The sequence below is a fragment of the Salvia splendens genome, chromosome 20, assembly GCF_004379255.2.
Source record: "Salvia splendens isolate huo1 chromosome 20, SspV2, whole genome shotgun sequence".
NCBI lineage: Eukaryota > Viridiplantae > Streptophyta > Magnoliopsida > Lamiales > Lamiaceae > Salvia > Salvia splendens.
This window is the reverse complement of record NC_056051.1, coordinates 9,270,810-9,293,558: the sequence shown is the minus strand read 5'-3', so window position 1 is coordinate 9,293,558 and position 22,749 is coordinate 9,270,810. Positions and strand designations below refer to the sequence as shown.

Genomic DNA, 22,749 nt, shown 5'->3' with positions numbered 1-22,749 from the left:
TAGCACCACCCGTGATAAAACCAAAGGTAGTTAAGAGGAAGTTAGTGTTGAAGGGAGACCAGAAGGAGGTACAACCGAAGCCGCAAAGGGTATCGCAGCGATGCCTGGGCAAATATGCAGCTAGTAAGGCAAAGCCGAACACAGAGGCAGATCCCGTGGAGATCTTGAGTGAAGAAGAAAGGACCTTTCCCACAAAACCTGGGGAGGAGCCTTTACCTGTTACCGACCTAGAGGATACTGCAATGGAAACCAGCATCTCCAACACTGAGTGGCCAAGGTGAAGAGGCTGACGGGATGGCTGAGGGTCTGGACCTCGCATCCAGGTCAGTAGGCCACAAGGAGACCAGTCCTACTATCCAGGATCCACTTTCAACACAAGCTGAGAAGGAACCCGAAGAAGAGAAGACAAAGATGACGGAGAGGAAGTTAGATACCGTGAAGAGAGAAAACGAAAGGGGAAGGCCCCTATGAAGAAGAAGCCCAGCAACAAGAAGCCACGTACAGTAAACACTGGCATAGTCATTACTGAGTCAGTTCAGCAAGTCCAGGAACACCGGAGGGAGCGAAGTGATAGCGAATACGCTGCCAGCGAGGAATCAGCCTCCGACAGCGATATCTCTTTGGAGGATGAGGAGTACGCAGAACAACATCTTTAGAATGATCATCGAGAGTTAGTCCACCCACCGGTAGAGAGACTGAGGTACCGGCGCTGGACAGTGGACCTTACTGATGATCTGGTGGAGGAGATGAAGCTTTTCGACTCGAAAGAGCTACAGAAAGCTTTCGATAGCAAGGATGAAGGGAGTAAGCAGGTGAAGAACGGAAAGGTACTTCACATTCCTTCTTTAGATGAGTTAGGTGCCCGCAAGCAGTTTCTATCTTATTTGCACGCGTTAGGATTCGAATGGTTGTTGGAGAATGGGGATCCGAGTGTCCCGGTTAGATTAGCGAAGGAGTTTTTCACGACCTTTAGGTTTAAGGTCACCACTGATCTAGATGAGGAATGTATCAGTTTTAGGCTGTTTGGCAGAGAGATACAGATGAGCTTGATTGAGTGGACCGTGCGTCTGGGAATGTGCAGTTTAGAGGAGGCCATAGGGCCTGAGTGGAGAAGTAGGGAGCGGGGAATTCCCCGCAGACATGTGGAATTTGAGCCCCAGGAAGCCTGGGAGGAACTTACTCACCCTGATGCAGGGCAATTCCAGTCCACTATTTCCCGCTCCGTTCATTTCAACAACCCAATTCTGCGTCTTGTACAGCTTTACCTGGATTTCAATTAATTGGGGCAGTCGAACTCCGCTGTTAGGACATCGATGACGGAGTTATATCTTCTCTGGTGCGCCAAGCAGGGAAGGAAGTTGCATCTGGGTTTTTGGACCGCCTACCAATGCCATCTAATTGCCACCCACCCAGCGAGGAACCTCACTCTCTGCCATGTCTTGGGAGTGTTCGTCAGAAACAACATCATCATCACGGAGGCCGAAGATTTATCCGACCAGATCATGGTGGATCCTCCTGGTCTTTTTGATACACCTTTGTTCGTCCGAACGAACACCGTTTACATGAGGCAGGGCGCACCCCAATTCTACGCAATGGGAGAAGAAGCTATACCGACTGGGAGATCAGCAGCCGCCAGGGAGGAATCAACGCAAGAGCAGCGTCAAGAAAGGATAGAGAAGGCTGTGGACGAGATAGCGGAGGAAAACAGACAGATGAGATCAGAAATGACACGGTTAGCATCAGTAATGGAAGGGATCCTGAAGGAGTCTGCATGACAGACGAGGCAGAGTCAGAAGCAAGAAGCTTTGGAGACGATTGTTACGAGGCTTGGAGAGGAGAACCAGCGGTTGATAACTGAGATGAACAGGATGGCATCTGTGATAGATGAGATATTGGAGGAAGTAACCAGCCAGAGGAAGGAAGAAGCTACAGGAGACAGGGGCCATGAAGCCCAGCATCCCGGACCAAGTGTACCAGTAGAACCCGAGACAGAGAGAGGAGATGCCGAGGAGCCGGCGGACGTAGATGAGGAGCAAGCTGAAGGAACAATCTCCTGCACCACCTACCCCGCGAAGGAGCAGGCGATACAAATAGACCACACCCCCGACCACAAGTTAGTTTTTCTTTTCTTTCTCTTTAGTTTTTCGTATTTTTATGGTTTTCTGTGCTTTTAGGTAGTATAATTTCTGTTCGTGCGCAAACCCCATTCATAACGCTTAGCCTATTTTATAGTCTAAGTGTGAGAAGTTAAGGGTTTGTCTTTTTGGCGCATGTGTTTGTGTTTTCTGTTTTCTTTTTCGTAAGCATGTTGGCTCACACTTAGCCCATTGCATGGCCTAAGTGTGAGGAGTTTTGTATACATGTGTGTTTTGTTTGTTGGTTTCTGTTTAGGTTTTCAAACTCTCCCACTTAGCCCATTCCATAGTCTAAGTGTGAGAAGTTTTAGTTTTAATATGTTGTTTTTGTCTGATTGTCTATGTGTCCATCATACTGGCCATTACCTTTTCCACTTCACAGCCCTATCTGAGGGCAGACACTTGTGAAGTGGGAGGGGGGCGCAATGACCAGTATGATGAATGTGTATATGTGTGGTCTGTGTTTGTGTTTGTGTTAGTATCCTGTTAGGTATAGTTTTTTTATTTTGTGTGTTGATTGGGCTTAAAACTCAACTGTCTTGAGCTGACGGTGAGGGGAATTGAGGGAAATAAGACATGCTGGAAAACAGAAACCACCCCCCTTAGTACCTCCTAGCCAGGATAGATGATGTGAGTATGAGAGAAAGGCCTATACTTAAAGCCAAACACGAAAGCCCTCTTAAAATGTGAGTTATAAGCTTTAAGTGGAACCACTTTCCACATGTTTAGAAAAGAAAAGAGCGACTGCCACAAATTGCCTAGGGTGAAGTGACTGCGTGTAGCAACACTGAAGGCAGTAGGAACCTCCCCCCCCCCAAAAAAAAAACCACCTTTAGAACCTCTTTTCTAACTCTTTATACCCAGATAAATACCCCTAGCCACTGGGACTGTGTGTGTGCAAGGCATGAAGCGAATGAAGCTTACTGGCTAGAAGGGTGTACAAGAAAGCAGAATCCAGCTGGACAAGAAAGTTTGGAAGAAAATCGGCCAGGGAGTCATCCTAGGCCCAAAAAGAAGGTATAAGGGTGACGAAGCCACGGGGGAAAAAGAAAAAAAAAGAGAAGAAGAAAGAATATGAAGAAAATGGTCAGAAGAAAAAAAACTCGGCCACAAAAAAAATTGAAGAAGGAATAAGGGTGGCGAAGCCACAAGAAGCTACTGACCAGTTGGAGATCATAGCCAGAAGCGCCAGCCAAGAGAAACAACAACCAAGAGCCCAAATGCACACAGTTTCCCCACCTCAATAAAGCAGAAATTTTGAACCTAGAGCCTTAGGAACATCCACCCCAAAACATTACAAGCCAATAGCCCATTTACAAGCTTTTAAGTCCTTCAGTCGCTGCACATGAGATCTAAGTCCGAAGCATTTTGTGGTCCAGCAATTAGAGAGAACCGTCCTAATACTCCTGGTGAGGTATGAGTGACTGAGTGAACCTAGTGTTCGGCCGAGAGTGTGGGCGATCTTGACAAGCGGATGTACTGACTGGGAAAGAAAAGGGGGGCGGCAGAAGTTCAAGGCTGTCTAAGGCCGGATTGCACCTGATCCCGAGGGGAGGGATGGTTGAAAATATAGCCCGATCTTTGTGTTTTAGTCTTTTTATGTTTGTTATTTGTTTTTTTTTCTATGTTTGTTCAAGTGTTTTTCTTTGCGTCGTAGTATAGAGTCTAGTTTAGGTAGAGTCGGTCAGGGGAGTAACCAGGCTAGAATTCGACTTATTTCTTTTTTTTGTTTGTTCTTCACGCTTGAGGACAAGCATGTGGTAAGTGTGAGCAGTTTGATAAGTCGTATTCTAGGCCTTGGTTACTGGTCAGTATGATGTGCATATTTGAACTTTATCTGCAAAACAAGTTGCTTAAGCGTGCAGGTTGAGTGTTCTAGCCAGTAGGCAAAGCTTCAGATACTTCAGGTGAAAAGGGCGTCAGGACGATTACGTACTGACCAGTATACATGTAAAAATGGCTCGAGATGGAGAAGAAGGATAGCTGGGACTGATCAATCACAATTAAGGGCAAAGAAGTCATCTCACCGCAAGGTTTTACCCTAAAATCAAGGGTAAGCCTCCCTATAAAAGGAAGCCACTTGGAGAGAGAAGAGACATCTATTTTTCATCATCATCACTCTTAGGTAGAATTCTCTTGGAGTTCAGTCCTTCAGCCCAGTCCAGAGTCTCGTTCCTCGCCACTGCCATGGTCACTTGAAGATTAAGAAGTTCCCAGAGTTCCAGACGTTCTAATCCAGTCATCAAGATCGTAGTTAGAAGTTCCATCGCCCGGCGTGGCAAAACACTTTTATTTCGCTTTCGTAGTTAAATTGCTTGTTTTTCCTTACGCTGGATCTTTGTTTGCTTTTGAATTTCACCGCCTAGAAGTACTTTGTTTGAAGATCCAAACATGTTTTATGCTATGAAGTTGTTTTCTGTTCAGTTTACTTCGCCGATCTCTTTTCCTTCTGCCTAGTTAGCTTAGATCTAGAATTTCTGGTCGTTTTGAGTATCGAATCGTGTGTTTCCAGTTAGTAGTTTATTTCTTCGAGTTAGCATAATCTGTTTACTTTTATTTCATAGAGGTTTGTTTCATGCAAGGTGCAGTTATGTGTTTCCTGTTTTCTTCCATGCTGATCAGTAGGTGGGATTTCAGTTTCGATGTTTGATTTTCGATTTGGAATTTTTGATTGTAGATCTGTGTTCGTGAGTTATTAATCTGTGTTTTTATAGTGCTGAATCAGGTTTGTTTTCTGATTTTAGTTTGTGTTTGTTGAAGAAGATGATGTCCATATCCAAGTTTGGGACCACTTTGCTTTTTAGACGCTTTTTGCTTTTTGTCCTTCACCTTTAGTACACCCTGCAGATCTGTCAGCCTAGTCACCACAACTACCACTTATTCTCAGCTTTTCTGTTTAGCCTTTTATAGAAACCTAGTACTTTCCGCATATTTTCTGTTACATCGCATCCACCATAATTCCACGTACACCACTACATGTCGACCACCATTCACCTTCCTAGTCAGTAGGACACCATCTTAATTTCCCGTCTAGGTAGAGACTCAATCCAAGCGTGGTAGCTAACCAAACCATCCAAAATATCACCGCAATCTGTCCAACCGTCACCATCTCTGTGGGATTCGACCCCTACCTTCACTATACTACCCAGTAGAAGAGGGTTGAGGATTCTTTGAAAGCAGGTTCTAGGCTACCGGGGATTCTTATACTGATCAGTAGGATAGATCCTTGCTTGAGCGACACCTACGCAAACCATGCTCTTTCAGTCAGCATCGAGCCATCCAAGTGAGCTCTGGAAAGCTGGCTTGCCACCTTGTCTGAGGATTGCGACCTCGACCGTTTGCAGGTGGAGTCCGAGAAGGATTGGGTGCCTCCCGACTACTTAGACATATGTCACCTCATTTTATTTGCACCACTTGTTTTAACAATTTTCTCTCTCTCTACTATCATTTCTACTCAAGATAAAATGGATCACGATAGTGACTCTTCCTCCACGAGTGAATCACAAAAGCCGACGTTCCCTGTCGGAAGTGGGGTATACGTGGCTGGAATGGGCGGGAAGCCGACAGGATGGCTGAAATGGGCAGGAATGCCGTCGGGATGGTCAGGGTGATGCCCCAAATGGCGAGGAGGATGCCCGGGTACTACAATATCTACCCTTGGGCCGGGATGGCAAGGAAGGATGGGATAATGCTCTAAATGGCGGGCATGAGTGTCACGATTGTCACGACCGCCCTTCTAGGGGTTAATAAATGCGGCGATCGCGACTTAACAGGACTTAAATGTAATAAAAATATTATTTATCATGCTACACATATGTAACCATCGGGGTTTAGCTTTAGAAAAGTCCGAGGCACTAAAAATCATTTCCCATTGCAAAAGTCGACTGATCAGTCATGTTCCCATAGACGTTAACCATATATGCCAATACATGACTTGGAATGTGGCCACAAACCAAGTCACTAGACCGGCCAGCCCGTACGCTAGCACACAGTCTACCATAGGTGTACACTAATCCAAGTAGGGTTTGCGGCCCTACGAGGACCCGAATTCGATTTAAATAATAGTGGCAAAAGTCACATCAGATAGGAACGTTAAAATCAAAATACCGCATGATAAATATAGTTGCATTCCCATCGATAAGATATTTAGGACATGGTACTTATTTAAAAGAAAGCCCACCTCGACGGCTTAGATCTCAAGCACTTTCTTCCCCTTGCTATCACGCTGAGAGCGCGAGTTATCACCTTTAAAATTTATGTGTATCACAAATCAGTCCCAATTATCGACTCAAAATCATGCATGTCCCCAACGTTTCCCTTTTCCCATCAATTCGTTTTATCAACATAAGGAAACACACCATAGCATACATCAACACACAACACATCACTACATCATAGAATGAGTTTCTTACCACATATGCATCATGTATATCATTCAAAGCTTAACAACATAGATTATTTTCGCATGACTTAAATCTGGCAGAAGAGCGCAGTCGTTTTCGTAAAGATCGTTAAAAATCCATCCGACCTCCGTTGGAGCTGAAATTTTACCACAATACACTAGATATATTAAAGATCATCCAGTTAAAATGTCACATAAAAATCACATCCTTAGGCCGGTCAAATCAAAAACGAAACTCACTGGTCGAGAATATAAATTCTGATAGAACTGCGCAGTCGACTTCAAAACTTCATTAATAATTCATATTTCGACCAAAACGGCTGATATTCACACACAACACAGAAGACACCTTGAAGTTTACTCAGTTAAAATTTCACACCAAAATAAGATTGTTTGGTCAGTCAAACACACGTCGGAATCTACTGTCCGAACACCACAGTTGTCATGCTTCCAAATTTTGAATTAGTGTTTATCAAATATTCATCCCAACATATATATTCATACTTCCAACACAAAATCATACTTCAAAAAGATCTCACCATCATGTTCTCATATATTCACATAGCATTCACCACAAATCATCCACAAGTTCATTCATAAACAACCTAAATGCATATACTATCCTTTTTTCATGCAACCATCAATCCCACCCAATTAAATATTAGATCTACGATCTCTACACTTATTATATGCATGATGGAATCAAAATCAAGGTTTCAATAGAGAGGATGAGGAAAAGAAATTCTATTATACCGTTCTTGATCAAAAGCAATCGGTAGAAACAAAGTATAATCTAGATTCTTCAACAATTCTTGAGGCTTCAACTTAAATTCTTCTCAAAAGATGAAGAATTTATGGAGAAAAATAGAAGAAAAATTGGAAGATAATGGGGAGAGGAGAGTGGCGTGAGGGAGATGGAGTAGGCGTGTAGTTAGTGGGGTTAAGGTTAGGGTTAGGGTTTTCTCATGTATTTATAGAGATCAAGAATATAATCCCACTAATAAATAATTAGAGATTTGAGAAGATATGGGAGAAAGGAATTGGCGTGAAATCTTGGGATAAATAAGAGGATTTTCAAATTCTAGGCTATTTAATTAGCCTATGATTTAATTTGGTATTTCACGGAGTAGAATAAAATGCTACGGAGTAGAAAATAATAAATCCCCCCAATAAAAAGTGAGTAGGCGATTTTTATATACATTCTCCCACAAGGAATTAAATTCAAATCCTAATTTAAATAGGATACGGCAAGATCTCCTTAGATATGGTAAGATTTGCTAGAATGTTTATATTTATTCATGGAAGGGAATAAATAAGAGATCAAAATATATAATGAATAATTTCCTCCTCCCATAAATAGGAGAATTTTGAAATTTCCATGGTGTAAGGCATAGGTGTCGTTTTTCTCATGGAGAGAATAAGGAATAATTGGACTTTGAATTCAATTTGGATAAATATCCCAAGCAATTAATTAAATCCAAGGAAAAATAGGATTTCTTCTCCAATAATAACAGGGGTCGAAAATGCCAAATGAATACTGATGCTCCTATTTAATCTCACTCATCCCTTAAGAAATAATTCGCCACAATATATTTCACCCCGCATAGATTATTCACACAGCCACGTCACAATTTCAACCATTTTCACTTCCACCACATATTCTCAACACTTTGATCTTTCAATGGCCACGTCATATGTTCCACATCTTTGACTATTCAACAGCCACGTCATATGCTCAACGGATTTGACTAATCAAATCAAATCTAAATTCCAAAACGCAATTAGGTCACACAGAAAACATGCAATTAATTCACTCATCATTTAATTCACATACTTCACAAACATTAAAAGTATTAAAATGCAAAAATTTTATGCTTCGCAAATTAGGGTTCCGAAAGTGGGGCGTTACATCCTACCACTCTTAAAAGAAATTTCGTCCTGAAATTTGGTACCTTCATGAGAAGTGTTCCGGGTACAATTCCATCATCTTGTCCTCAAGTTCCCACGCGACTTTTTCGGGTACCCGTGGTTTCTCCACAACACTTTTACGCTAGCTATCGAATTATTTCTCAAATTCTGAACCTTTCTATCCTGGACCATTTGGGGTCTCTCCTCGTAGCTCAAGTCGGAATTCAACGCAACTTCTTCGTAATGAATCACATGCTTTGGGTCGAACACGTATTTCTGCAACTGTGATACGTGAAAAACGCTATGCACATTTCTGAGACTTGGCGGTAGCGCCAGTCTGTACGCAACGGGTCCTACTCCTTCTAGAATTTCATGAGGCCCGATAAATCGCGGTTTCAACTTTCCCTTAACACCAAAACGCGTTATCCCTCTCGATGGGGATACTTTGAGGAAAGCTTTGTGGCCGGCTTGAAATTGCAAGTCGGTTCGTCGGACATCCGCGTACGACTTTTGTCTGCCCTGGGCTTCTTTGATTTTTTTTTTCACGAATTTGTCGAACAAATTTTAATCATTTCTGTAACTGCATCAGGTCCAAGTACTCTTCGTTCGCCAACTTCATCCCAATAGAGCGGCGATCTACACTTTCTTCCATACAAGGCTTCGTACGGCGCCATGTTTATCGTTGCTTGGAGACTATTGTTGTAAGCGAATTCGATCAGCGGTAGCACTGATTCCCAACTTCCTCTGCAGTCGAGCACCACGGTTCTTAACATGTCCTCGAGAGTTTGGATCGCCCTCTCAGATTGTCCATCGGTCTGCGGGTGAAGCGCCGTGCTAAAATTCAATCAAGTTCCAAGCTCGCGTTGCAGACTCATCCAAAATCTTGAAGTGAATTTCGGGTCACGGTCGGACGTGATTGTCACTGGGACTCCATGCAGTCGCACTATTTCCTTTATGTAGACCTGAGCTAGCTTGCTCGATCGATGCGTTACGGGAATCGGTATGAAATGCGCACACTTGGTGAGTCGGTCTATAATTACCTATATGGCAGTATTCCCTTTTTGCGTCTTCGGCAATGCCGTCACAAAATCCATGGCGATGTGCTCCCATTTCCACTTTGGAATTTCTAGTGGTTGCAACTTTCCGTACGGTCGTTGATGTAGAGCCTTCACTTGCTTGCAGGCTAAGCAGCGCTCCACAAATGCTGCTATGTCTCTCTTCATGTCATTCCACCAAAAGGACTTTTTCAAGTCTTGATACATCTTCGTGCTTCCCGGGTGAGCGGTGTACGGAGTCTCATGAGCTTCACTCATGATCTCGTTCTTGAGTTCCACGTCGTTTGGTATGCACAGTCTCCCTTCAAAAGTGAGGGCGTTGTCAGACTCCTCACTAAAACTTCCAGATTTGCCAGTTCTCACTTCAATTCGAATTTCTTCAAGTTTCGTATCCATCCGTTGTGCTGTAACGATTCTCGTTCTTAGATTAGGTTCAACCCTAAGGTGGCAATTCGGCCTTCCACTATTTCAGGTGCCCTTACCACTTCCAATTGCATTTTACTAAACTCTCGTATTAGACTTTCCTCTTCCGTCAGAAAAGCAGCTAGTTGCGAATGGTTCCTTCGGCTTAAAGCATCTGTCACTACATTTGCTTTGCCAGGGTGGTAGTTGATGCCACAATCGTAGTCATTTACTAATTCGAGCCATCTTCGTTGTCGCATGTTCAAATCTTTCTGCTCGAAGAAATATTTCAGGCTCTTGTGGTCCGTAAAGATTTCACATCGAACTCCGTAGAGATGGTGCCTCCAAATCTTTAGGGCATGCACTACTGCTGATAGCTCCAAGTCGTGGGTTGGGTAGTTCAACTCGTGCGGTCTCAATTATCGTGACGCTTAGGCGATCACTTTGTTGTTCTGCATCAACACGCATCCTGGTCCCACCTTCGAAATGTCGGTGCAGGCTACGTAGTTCACTCCAGGCTCCGGCACAGCTAACACTGGCGAGGTGGTCAATTTCTCCTTCAAGAGTTGAAAACTTGCCTCAACTTTGGCGGGATCCACTTGGGTTCCTTCTACCGATACAATGTGTCCAAGAAAGTTTACTTCTTTCAGCCAAAATTCACACTTGCTAAATTTGGGCTATAGCTTCTCGGTCCTCAACGTCTCCAAAGCGATTCGTAGATGCTCCTCGTGCTCCTTCCCGTTCTTCGACTAGTCCAGGACGTCGTCTATGAAGACCAAAACGAATTTATCCAAGTACGGATGGAATACCCGGTTCATCAAGTCCATGAATACCGCAGGTGCATTCGTTAGACCTAACGGCATCACAACAAACTCATAGTGACCATATCTTGTACGAAATGCCGTCTTCGGTATGTCCTCACTTCGAACTCTCAGTTGGTGATATCCGGACCTTAAGTCCATCTTTAAAAACACGCCGGCTCCTCGGAGTTCGTCAAACAGGTCATCTATCCTCGGCAGTGGATACTCGTTCTTGAGAGTCAATTTGTTCAACTCTCTATAGTTGATACACATTCTCATCGACCCGTCCTTTTTCTTGACGAAAAGCACCGGTGTTCCCCACGGTGAGACACTAGGCCTAACGAATCCTAGGACCATGAGCTCTTGAAGTTGTATCTTGAGTTTCTCCAACTCTTTAGGCGCCATTCGATACGGTGCCTTAGACACAGGTGCGGCTCCGGGTTCGAAGTCGATTGTAAACTCCACTTGTCGATCTGGCGGCGGTCCAGGTAACTCTTCGGGAAAAAAGTCTGGAAATTCTCGCACAACAGCGACGTCTTCCACTTTCCTTTCCTCCATCTCCTCTCCGTGGAGATAAACGAGATATGCAGGACGCCCCTTTCTTCATCATTGCGGTAGCTTGAAGTGCAGAGATTATAGCGGTTCGCCGGTTCATTGAGATTCCATGGTACACGATGGGTTTCTTTCCCCGGAGCTTGTAGAGATATTTGTCTCTCTTTACAACGAATCGTCGTAAAATTCGCGGTCAACCAATCCATCCCTAAAATTACGTCGATATCTCCCATCGCCATAACTTGCGGATCGTGAGCGACTAACTTAAGGTTTCCCATAACGATTTCTATGTTCGAGCATGTTCGAGAGATTTCTATTGTCCCACCCACTGTTGAAGACACTACCATCTTATGTTCAGATTTGCTAACAGGCAAGCTCAAGGTATTCACACACAAATCAGATACGAATGAATTCGATGCGTCCGTATCAAACAACACAACGATAGGAGTGTCAAAAATTTCGCCCATACCTGTCAGGTTTCCTTTTTCTCGATTGCCTTGTTCCATCTTCGGTTGTTTTTGTTCCAACGCGTACGTTCTAGCTGGAGACGGAAGTCTTGAGTGGTTGTTGTTGTCATGACAGCTGGTCGCGATTTCTCTTCGATTCATTCTGCGGTGCCCTTGATTGCTGATGGGATCCTTGATCGTTTTGCCTCGATCCCGATCCTCCCTTCTTGCTCGGACACTCCCTAGAGAAGTGACCATTCCCTCCGCATTTGTAACACTTGGTAACGTTTTGATGCTGACATTCTCCGAAGTGATACTTAGAGCACACGTTGCACTGTGGTGCCCTGGATCGGTAGTCTCCTCTCTGACTAGAAGTATGTTGTCCTCCTCCGTGTTGAGATCGATGCTGACTCGACTGGAACCGTTTTTTGTCGTATGGAGTCCGAGAATCATCCCACTTCCTTTTCTCCCGGGAATGGGGTGTCATTTTTTAGCATGTCTGACTATAGAAACTTATTCCTTGTGTATATCCGAGTCGACTACTGCATTTCCCTACCGTCTAGTATCAAGGATTCGAAATTTGACCCAAAAGTCTTACTTGGATATGAACAGATTTCAAATTGTTGCAACAATGCAATGATTGAGTTTCATTGGACTCAACCCGTCCATTCTGAGAATTAAATGGTTTAGATGTATCAAATAAAACCCATAGAGCTTTGAGAATTTACTTCTAATGAGAGCTTGGAAGAACATGAGATAGGTTATGGAAACAGGATGAAACTGCAAAAAATTCTCAAATTCCATAGCCGACTGCTAGATCACAATTTGCAAAATTCCGGACAGCAATGAAGGATATCGTTCAAACATGTCATGGCTTAAAATAATCAGTCGGGGCAGGATTTAGAAACATAGACAAATGTCATGAAGTAGTACAAATGATGGTTCAACAACATCAGGTTATTGGAAAAGATGAAATCACATCAATGGGTTCGCGGGTTTGTTAAAGACAACTCAAAGTGAATGGAACTTTTTAGAAATTTAACACATTCAACCCGTTAAGGAAGAAGAGAACAGGATAGCCTTAACTTGGGGTTGCAGAAAGAAAAATCATTGAGTATGAAACAATATATGTAGTGAAACCGAGCTAAAAAGAATTTCACTTCTGCAAGAAAGAACTTGTCACATACATGATTACAAAATAAAGAGGTGAACTAGTAGTTCCAAGAATAATATTCCATTCTTTGAAGAAAACATGTCTGGAGGTGTGATCATACTGAAGGTCATAACTGCAAACAACTTTAGGAATGAAGCTCAATGACGGAAGTTCAAAAGGTCAAAATATTGTCCTTATGAATGATGAATCAAAGGAGACTACTCAATCAAGCTATCCAACGTTACAAAGGCAAACACAAACTTTCGAGACAAGTGAGTCATGACTCGATATAGGGAAGAAAAAAAATAATGGACATTACTTGCAAATTGGGAGTCAACCAAGGTGTTTAAATAGACAAGGCCTCACGTTTATTCAAAACGTCCTGAAAGGAACTTAGAATCCAAGTAAGTACTGTTGAAAGTAAAACGTTCATTCTAGATACGAGGGTCGCACTCCCTCGCACATTTTCGTGAGCCTGAACATGGTAACATCGTTCTATGAAATCGTGGATTCCAAGTTGAGATTCATCGTATCGTCGAAATTAATAACTATTTTTGATGGTCGCATCTTCAGAGTCTTCTTGCCATGCCACGTAGTTTTCGAAATGCATTGCCATTGCACACGTGGTTTTAAAGTATCATAAACGTCGTCGTACTTGTGTCGCATCGCCACTTTGGCATGGTATGCAAGACTGCATAGTTTTATTAGATCTTAGGTATGGTCTCGCCATTGTGAGAGTACACCAAAGTTCAAAATATATACTTTCGTTGGTTTTATCACTCAGGAAAGTGATATTGCAGTTGTCAACTTACAACTAAGTTCTAGCACGTTCAGTCTGGCCTACCTCGTAGGCACTCTATAATTTCAAGTATAGCTTGAAGTCTCGTACTTCAACGTATATTTGATCATTACCTCACTCAAGCTTCATATGGCTCCTACGTTCGCAACGAAGTTCAAAAGTTCCACATTTCACTTTAATAGTGGTTATCCACAATACCTCATACTTCATTGGTCATAAATTTTCACCACATAAACGTCATCCATATATTTCACAATCAACACATTTATTCGTATAAATCATTTGATGTTCCATAGCATAACAAACATCGTACATTAATATATGTGAATAGCAACACTCAGTTAATCAATCATCCATGGAATCACATTTCATAAATCATGCAGTTCATGCTCATCTGTATCACAATCACAACTCGCAACTACACGCGTATCATGCTTTGCATTTCACAGTTTCATAGTCATGAAATTTTAACCTCCTAGGCATAAAATTTTGTCGTTCCTGGAAGCAACATGTATTTTCTTCAAGTAAATTTTGCAGTTTCGTGGACGTAATAGCAAATCTCAACATCAACCAATACAAGTTCACAATCATACTTCAATATCCAGTGCATTCAACGCCATCATGCCTCACTGTTAAACAAAAGCAATTGTATAATCTCATAGTGTCTCCATAGTATTTACTTATTTCTCACAGGTGTTGTTTCATAGTATAATCAAGTAATCACACTCATACTTCACGTTTCACAATTCATGTAATTTTCAATCATTTAGAATTTCATCTATCCAAACTCATAGAAGTCCAATCACATATTCGCCGATTTTCCTTATCGGGGTGTGCACAACAGTATTCATCATTTTTGGCATAGTCGTATTAAGCAATTTCATATCCATGTATTTTCATCATCCCACACTTCCAAACAACATTTTCAAAGAGGTCATATTATCTTCGATTCCCATCGAAATAATTTCATTTTCCACCAGAGGAATATCCCCATCACACTTTCCAACATTTCACGGGTTCAGATCAAACTTATCGAAACGCTTGTTACCTCGTTCTTCGTGGTTGGGCGGAGACGAGTCGTGGTGTTGAGCCTTCGACGATTATCAATTAGTAAATTTACACATGAATAAACTTTGACTCAACAAAGCTCTTGGGTCCAGAGCGGAAAGAACTGAGGCTCTGATACCAAACTGTCTCGACCGCCCTTCTAGGGTATAATAAATGCGGCGATCGCGACTTAACAGGACTTAAATGCAATCAAAGAAAAGGGCTAGGTTTTTATAAAAAAGGGTTTGACCAGGGAAAATAATTGAACAATAAATCAAGAGAAAAAGGGTGATGCTTTTACAGATAGACCAAAAGGAGAAAACAATTATTATCATTGGTATTCAAAATAATACGGGTTCAACGTACTCCAAAACGTATCATGTCTTTAGATTCTAAAACGGAACTCAAAATAGTGTCAAGATTAAACAATAAGTAAAACAAGTTTCAGCGGAAGCATCCAAGAGAAGAGTGAAGTTATGTATGAAGGCACAACGACACTCACAAATCGAAGATAAACAATTCATTCTTCAATTTACTTGCTCAACACCACCATACTCTCGTCGCCGCTCAACCTGCACATAGAGAAAACACATGCAGGGCTGAGTACTATAAAAATACTCAACGAGCTCATGCCGAAAACATTTGCAATAAAAGTATTATTTATCATGCTACACATATGTAACCATCGGGGTTTAGCTTTAGAAAGGCCCGAGGTACTAAAAATCATTTCCCATTACAAAAGTCGACTGATCAGTCATTTTCCCATACACGTTAACCATATCTGCCAATACATGACTTGGAATGTGGCTACAAACCAAGTCACTAGACCGGCCAGCCTGTACGCTAGCACACAGTCTACCATAGGTGTACACTAATCCAAGTAGGGTTTGCAGCCCTACGAGGACCCGAATTCGATTTAAATAATAGTGGCAAAATCCACATCAGATAGGCACGTTAAAATCAAAATACCGTTTGATAAATATAGTTGCATTCCCATCGATAAGATATTTAGGACATGGTCCTTATTTAAACGAAAGCCCACCTCGACGGCTTAAATCTCAAGCACTTTCTTCCCCTTGCTATCACGCTGAGAGTGGGAGTTATCACCTTTAAAATTTATGTGTATCACAAATCAGTCCCAATTATCGACTCAAAATCATGCATGTCCCCAACGTTTCCCTTTTCCCATCAATTCGTTTTATCAACATAAGGAAACACACCATAACATACATCAATGCACAATACATCAATGCACAACACATCACTACATCATAGAATGAGTTTCTTAACACATATGCATCATGTATATCATTCAAAGCTTAACAACATAGATTGTTTTCGCATGGCTTAAATCTGGCAGAAGAGCGCAGTCATTTTTGTAAAAATCGTTAAAAGTCCATCCGACCTCCGTTGGGGCTGAAATTTTACCACAATACATTACATATATCAAAGATCATCCAGTTAAAATTTCACATAAAAATCACATCCTTAGGCCGGTCAAATCAAAAACGAAACTCACTGGTCGAGAATATAAATTCTGACAGAACTGCGCAGTCGACTTCAAAAATTCATTAATAATTCATCTTTCCACCAAAAAGGCTGATATTCACACAAAACACAGACGACACCTTGAAGTTTACTCAGTTAAAATATCGCACAAAAATAAGATTGTTTGGTCAGTCAAACACACGTCGGAATCTACTGTCCGAACACCACAGTTGTCATGCTTCTAAATTTCGAATTAGGGTTTATCAAATATTCATCCCAACATATATATTCATACTTCCAACACATAATCATGCTTCAAAAAGATCTCACCATCATGTTCTCATATATTCACATAGCATTCACCACAAATCATCCACAAGTTCATTCATAAACAACCTAAATGCACATACATATCCTTTTTTCATGCAACCATCAATCCCACCCAATTAAATATTAGATCTACGATCTCTACACTTATTATATGCATGATGGAATCAAAATCAAGGTTTCAATGGAGAGGATGAGGAAAAGAAATTCAATTATACCTTTCTTGATCAAAAGCAATCGGTAGAAACAAAGTATAATCTTAATTCTTCAACAATTCTTGAGGCTTCAACTTAAATTCTTCTCAAAAGATAAAGAATTTATGGAGAAAAATAGAAGAAAAATTGGGAGAGAGTGGGGAGAGGAGAGTGGCGTGAGGGAGAGGGAGTAGGCGTGTTGTTAGTGGGTTAGGGTTAGGGTTTTCTCATGTATTTATAGAGATCAAGAATATAATCCCACAATTAACTAATTAGAGATTTGAGAAGATATGGGGGAAAGGAATTGGAGTGAAATCTGGGGAGAAATAAGAGGATTTTCGAATTCTAGACTATTTAATTAGCCTATGATTTAATTTGGTATTTCACGAAGTAGAATAAAATGGTACGGAGCAGAAAATAATAAATCCCCCCAATAAAAAGTGAGTAGGCGATTTTTATATATATTCTCCCAAAATGAATTAAATTCAAATCCTAATTTAAATAGGATACGGCAAGATCTCCTTAGATATGGTAATATTTGCTAGGATGTTTATATTTATTCATGGAAGGGAATAAATAAGGGATCAAAATATATAATGAATAATTTCCTCCTCCCATAAATAGGAGAATTTCGAAATTTCCATGGTGTAAGGCATAGGAGTAGTTTTTCTCATGGAGAGAATAAGGAATAATCGGACTTTGGATTTAATTTGGATAAATATCTCAAGCAATTAATTAAATCCAAGGAAAAATAGGATTTCTTCTCCAATTATAACAGGGGTCGAAAATGCCAAATGAATACTGATGCTCCTATTTAATCCCACTCATCCCTTAAGAAATAATTCGCCACAATATATTTCACCCCGCATAGATTATTCACACAGCCACGTCACAATTTCAACCATTTTCACTTCCACCACATATTCTCAACACTTTGACCTTTCAATGGCCACGTCATATGTTCCACATCTTTGACTATTCAACAGCCACGTCATATGCTCAACGGATTTGACTAATCAAATCAAATCTAAATTCCAAAACACAATTAGGTCACACAGAAAACATGCAATTAATTCACTCATCATTTAATTCACATATTTCACGGCATTAAAAGCAATAAATGCAAAAATTTTATGCTTCGCAAATTAGGGTTCTGAAAGTGGGGCGTTACAACGATGACGGCAATGGCTAGCGGGATGATGGGCGGGGTAATGGCCAAGGGGACTCAGGAGAGTGAGCGAGGGCCGGGCGTGGTGAAGCTATGAGATGGATTTTTTTAATAATTGAACTATGTATTTTTTTTAATAATTTAACTCTTGTATTTTTTTATGAATTAAAATGGTTGCACTTTTTCCATATCTGTGTTGAATTTTAATTTTGTATTTGTAAATTTGTGAATTTATTTTATTGGCTTGAGCGTCGGCTAGTCCTAGTGCTAGGCTATTATTGTGTTGTAGTTAGTCCTAGTGACGTGGCAGGAAGTATTTTTAGTTAGTCCTAGTGCTAGGCTATTGGTTAGTCCTATCTACTGTGGATGCTCTTAAAATACTAGTTCCACCTAATCTCACTAAGTAGATTCGTACAACCCCGACCTTCTTATGATGTGCATGAACACTAGAAATATTGATGCATGAGCAAATGTATTTCTGTAGATTCAAGAAGCAGCGTATATTGCTTACTCCAACAGGTAAAGTCAGATGTTTAGCATGATTGTGTTCTGGCTATCAAAGATTATTGTTTGACAAACTCAATGCCCCCTTACAGGAACTTCAGTTAACTAAAACCAGAAACGAGCACGGTTATTGAGCAAATACCAATCCTTAAAAGTATATATTCCTTGCGTCTCAACAAAGATCAACGAAGATGAGAGATATTTCCTTTTAATTTATCTCAACCAATTAGTACTAAAAATAAAAATACTTTTACTTTTACGTTATTCTTTTTTATATATATTTCTGTCCATATAAAATTGCTTGGCCTCCAAAGAAAATGTCTATCTTCCTTTTGCATCGGAGGGAGTATTTTTAATTAGCACAAAATCAAAAATTAGTTGAAGCAAATCAACAAACACCTAACATGCATTTCCATAAGGCTTCCACATATCAACATAGAACTTTAACGGCCGCGGCAGCTTCTTCCTCCACTCGTCGGCGTCCGGCATTCCTCCCGTCATCGCAACCGCACTATCATCCTTTCGATTGTCGAGGCTGAGCACGTCAACCTCGCGCCCAAAGACCTCGTGCATCGCCCTCAACGTCTCCTCCATTATAACCTTCCCATCTCTCCGTATATCCTCCGGCTCCACGCAGCTCCCGCCCACATTCACCATCATCCTCCCACCCTTCCTCAAACTCCTCCTCAGCTTCTCCCACGTCTCCGCATCCTGCAATTCCGGAATCACGCAGCCTTTGCTGAACAGATCGATCAGAATCCCAGCGAATTTCTCCTTCTCGCCGGCATTCAGCGCGTTTCCCGTGTAGATCTTCAGCCGCTCCGAATATTTCTTCTCGAGCTTGTCGAGGCCGAAGTACTCTCGGGCGACGGCGAGGACAGAGGGATCGAGCTCCCAGGCGTGGATGGCGGCGTCGGGGTGGAGTTCGAGGATGATTCGGGCGGCGGATCCGGCTCCGAAGCCTAGGATTCCAATTGGACCAGGCGGGAGGAGTGGGGGGAGAGTGGCGAAGACGTCGAAGTAGGCATTAGTTAGGGATTTGAAGAGGTAGGAGATGCTGTGGATGTTTCCAGGGGCGTCGAGGAGGAGGAGGCGGGAGCCGGCGAGAGGGTGGTCCGCCGCCCGGGAGACTTGGATGACTCGGATGTAGTTGTGGCGCGATTTGAATTTTACTAGGGTTTTGACGTGCTCAACTGGGATTCCGTCGTCGGAGGATGATGATTTGGTGGCTGATTGAGGGGAGTAGGTGGAATTGAACGGGGAGAGGTGGAATTTAATGGGGGCGGTGGTCGGAAGGGGGAAATTTCGGTAGTGGAGGTGTGGGATTTGGGGAAAATTCATGGTTAATCTAAATTACTACAGTATACCTTCAACTCTGATATTGCGTTCTCTCTTTTTTGAAATTTAAGTCTGATATTTTTAACTTAAGTGGGACCACAACTATGTAAATTCATATTTTATCTAAATTACTACCGTATACCTTCCTACGCAAAAAATTGACAACGCAAATATTGATATAAAATTGCAAAAATTAATAAATAAAAAACGTAGAGAAAAATAAGTAGTTATTATGTGTTGTTAATGAAAATAGGCAAATAAGGCATATTGCTTAAGAGATAATATTACTACTCCATCCGTTCCTAGTATGCACTATTTTCTTTTTTATCCGTTCCCAAAGAGTATGAACATTCAAATTTTGAAAACTCTCATCTTTCTAATGAGGTGAGACTCATTCTCCACTAATAATACTTAAAAAACTTTATATATCTATATATCTCTCTTACTTTACCAATAATGTATTAAAACTCATGTTGAACTCAAAGTTTATACTCTTTGGGGACGGAGAGAGTATTATAAAATATCCAAAAAAATGCTTACTCCCTCCGTTCCATAGTAATAGAGTCATTTTGTCATTTTTGTCCCTAAGAGTCATTTTGTCATTTTAGTACGTTCCATAGTAATAGAGTCATTTCTCTTTTTAGTAAAAGTTAACACATTTCTCCACACCTACTTTACTCTCTCTTACTTTATTCTCTCTTCATCTCTCTACCTTTTTCAATTTTCAATTTATTCTCCCTTTACTTAACTCACATCACACAATTTTTCTTAATCTTTGTGCCGAAAAGAAACGCCTTCATTACTATGGAATGGAGGAAGTATTTGTTTTGGACGGTGGTGTAACATGATATCGAGTTTTGATATTTGAATTAGCCCATTATCATTTTGACATTTTCTTATGATATCTTCAAATTCTAAAGCACTTTTCTAAATAATACACTCTTCGTCCCCAAAATTTTGTCACAATTTAACTGGCACAGGTTTTAAGAAATGTAATGAAAAGTGGGTTGAAAAGTTGGTAGGATGTGGGTCCTACTTTTAAAGTACGGAGTATTAGTTTTATAATAAAATGTGAGTAGGAATAAGTTAGTGGAATGTGGGGTCCATTACCAAAAATGGGAAAAAGTGAAATGTGACAAATTTTATGGGACAGACGAAAATTGAAAAATGTGACAAAATTTCAGGGACGAAGGGAGTATAAAACCTATAAAATTGGTATTCGTGTGTACCTGTACCCGACAAGTCGGCAACATGTATCTGATATCGCCACAAAGATGCTTCCTAATACTTGCCCAGCTAGCAAGTCGGGTACACCCGATATTTGACTCGATTATCCCGCACATGAGCAATTCCATCGGTGGATCTGGTGACTATTCTTCGTGCTGATTTGTAAGCGCATCGAAGGGTGGGACATTGTCCTTGACCATTTGATTAAGAATGGACGAAACCATCCCACTCCATGACAAACCTTTTAGTTTGGGACTAGCATACTCCCCTAATCCCATTCATTCTAAGTGACATTTTCCATTTTTGAGATTTTCCACTCTAATCGACACATTCTTAAAATGAAAAACCTATTATCACTAATTTGTTGTCATTCTTACTTTATGTTATCCACCCAACTCAAAATACAAAAGTGCATAAAATCTTGGGCCAAACACGGAATGTTTCACTTAGAGTGAGTCGAATGAAGTACTTCCTTCGTCCCATAAAAATATAGGCAATAGGTATGACACGAGAATTAAGACAAGATTGGTAAAGTAAGACATTGTGTTTAGTTTTTTAAATTGTTTTGCCAAGAAGCGTCGACTCAACCAACGTTAGGACTTGTGCCAGAGATGTCTTCATCAATCATCATCATCTTCGTCTCCATCTCCAAAACCTTTTGAAGCTCCATTACTATTCTTATCTTCCTCTGCTAAAAATAGAAAAATAAATGAAAAAATATCATGTCCTTATTGCTTCTAAGCATCTTTCTTGTCCTTTGGAAGTCTATTCAATTGGAGCAAAATATCAACTCTTTTTTGTAAGTGAGATTATGAAAAATGATGGTAGATTTTGCTATTAAGTCCAAAATTCATAGTATAAAATATTAAGAAAATGTTAATCATCAAGCAACGAACTACTCCAACAAAGCCATAAGGTAATCACAATCTTTTCAAAACAATCGATTTTTTTATTCAAACAAAATAACACTAAGGCAATTTGGTTGCCAGGATATGATTCCATAATTTTTAAAATTCTTGTGTTTATTTTGATTTTAAGTGAAACTGGGAAATGATCAAAATTCTGAAAACAATGAAAACAAAGAAAGTAGTACAACTTTCCATGATAATCTAACTTTTCTTGTGTATTCCTTTTCTTAATTTTAGGATTCTTACATTCTATGCAATAAATCTAACATATATCATTTTATCAGTCAAAAGTATCATTTTATCAACTCAGAGTATCATTCTATCCGGCAAAACTATCATTCTATGCAATAAACCTAACATATATCATTTTATCATTTTATCAGTCAAAAGTATCATTTTATCAACTCAGAGTATCATTCTATCCGGCAAAACTATCATTCTATGCAATAAACATAACATATATCATTTGATCATTTTATCAGTCAAAAGTATCATTTTATCAACTCAGAGTATCATTCTATCTGGCAAAACTATCATTCTATGCAATAAACCTAACATATATCATTTTATCATTTTATCAGTCAAAAGTATCATTTTATCAACTCAGAGTATCATTCTATCCGACAAAACTATCATTCTATGCAATAAACGTAACATATATCATTTTATCATTTTATTAGTCAAAAGTATCATTTTATCAACTCAGAGTATCATTCTATCCGGCAAAACTATCATTCTATGCAATAAACCTAACATATATCATTTTATCATTTATCAGTCAAAAGTATCATTTTATCAACTCAGAGTATCATTCTATCCGGCAAAACTATCATTCGATGCAATACACCTAACATATATCATTTTACGTGATATTTGGCGAAATTCAGAAATTAAAT

At 40.5% G+C, this 22,749-nt stretch overlaps 1 protein-coding gene across 1 annotated transcript; it reads right to left on the bottom strand.

Annotated features, from left to right (window-relative positions):
* Positions 1 to 18,634: 18,634 nt before the first annotated feature.
* LOC121780809 lies at positions 18,635 to 19,748 on the bottom strand. Its single transcript, XM_042178439.1, has one exon. It carries the CDS (start codon positions 19,719 to 19,721, stop codon positions 18,780 to 18,782), a length of 942 nt encoding a protein of 313 aa, XP_042034373.1. The 5' UTR covers positions 19,722 to 19,748; the 3' UTR covers positions 18,635 to 18,779.
* Positions 19,749 to 22,749: the final 3,001 nt, after the last annotated feature.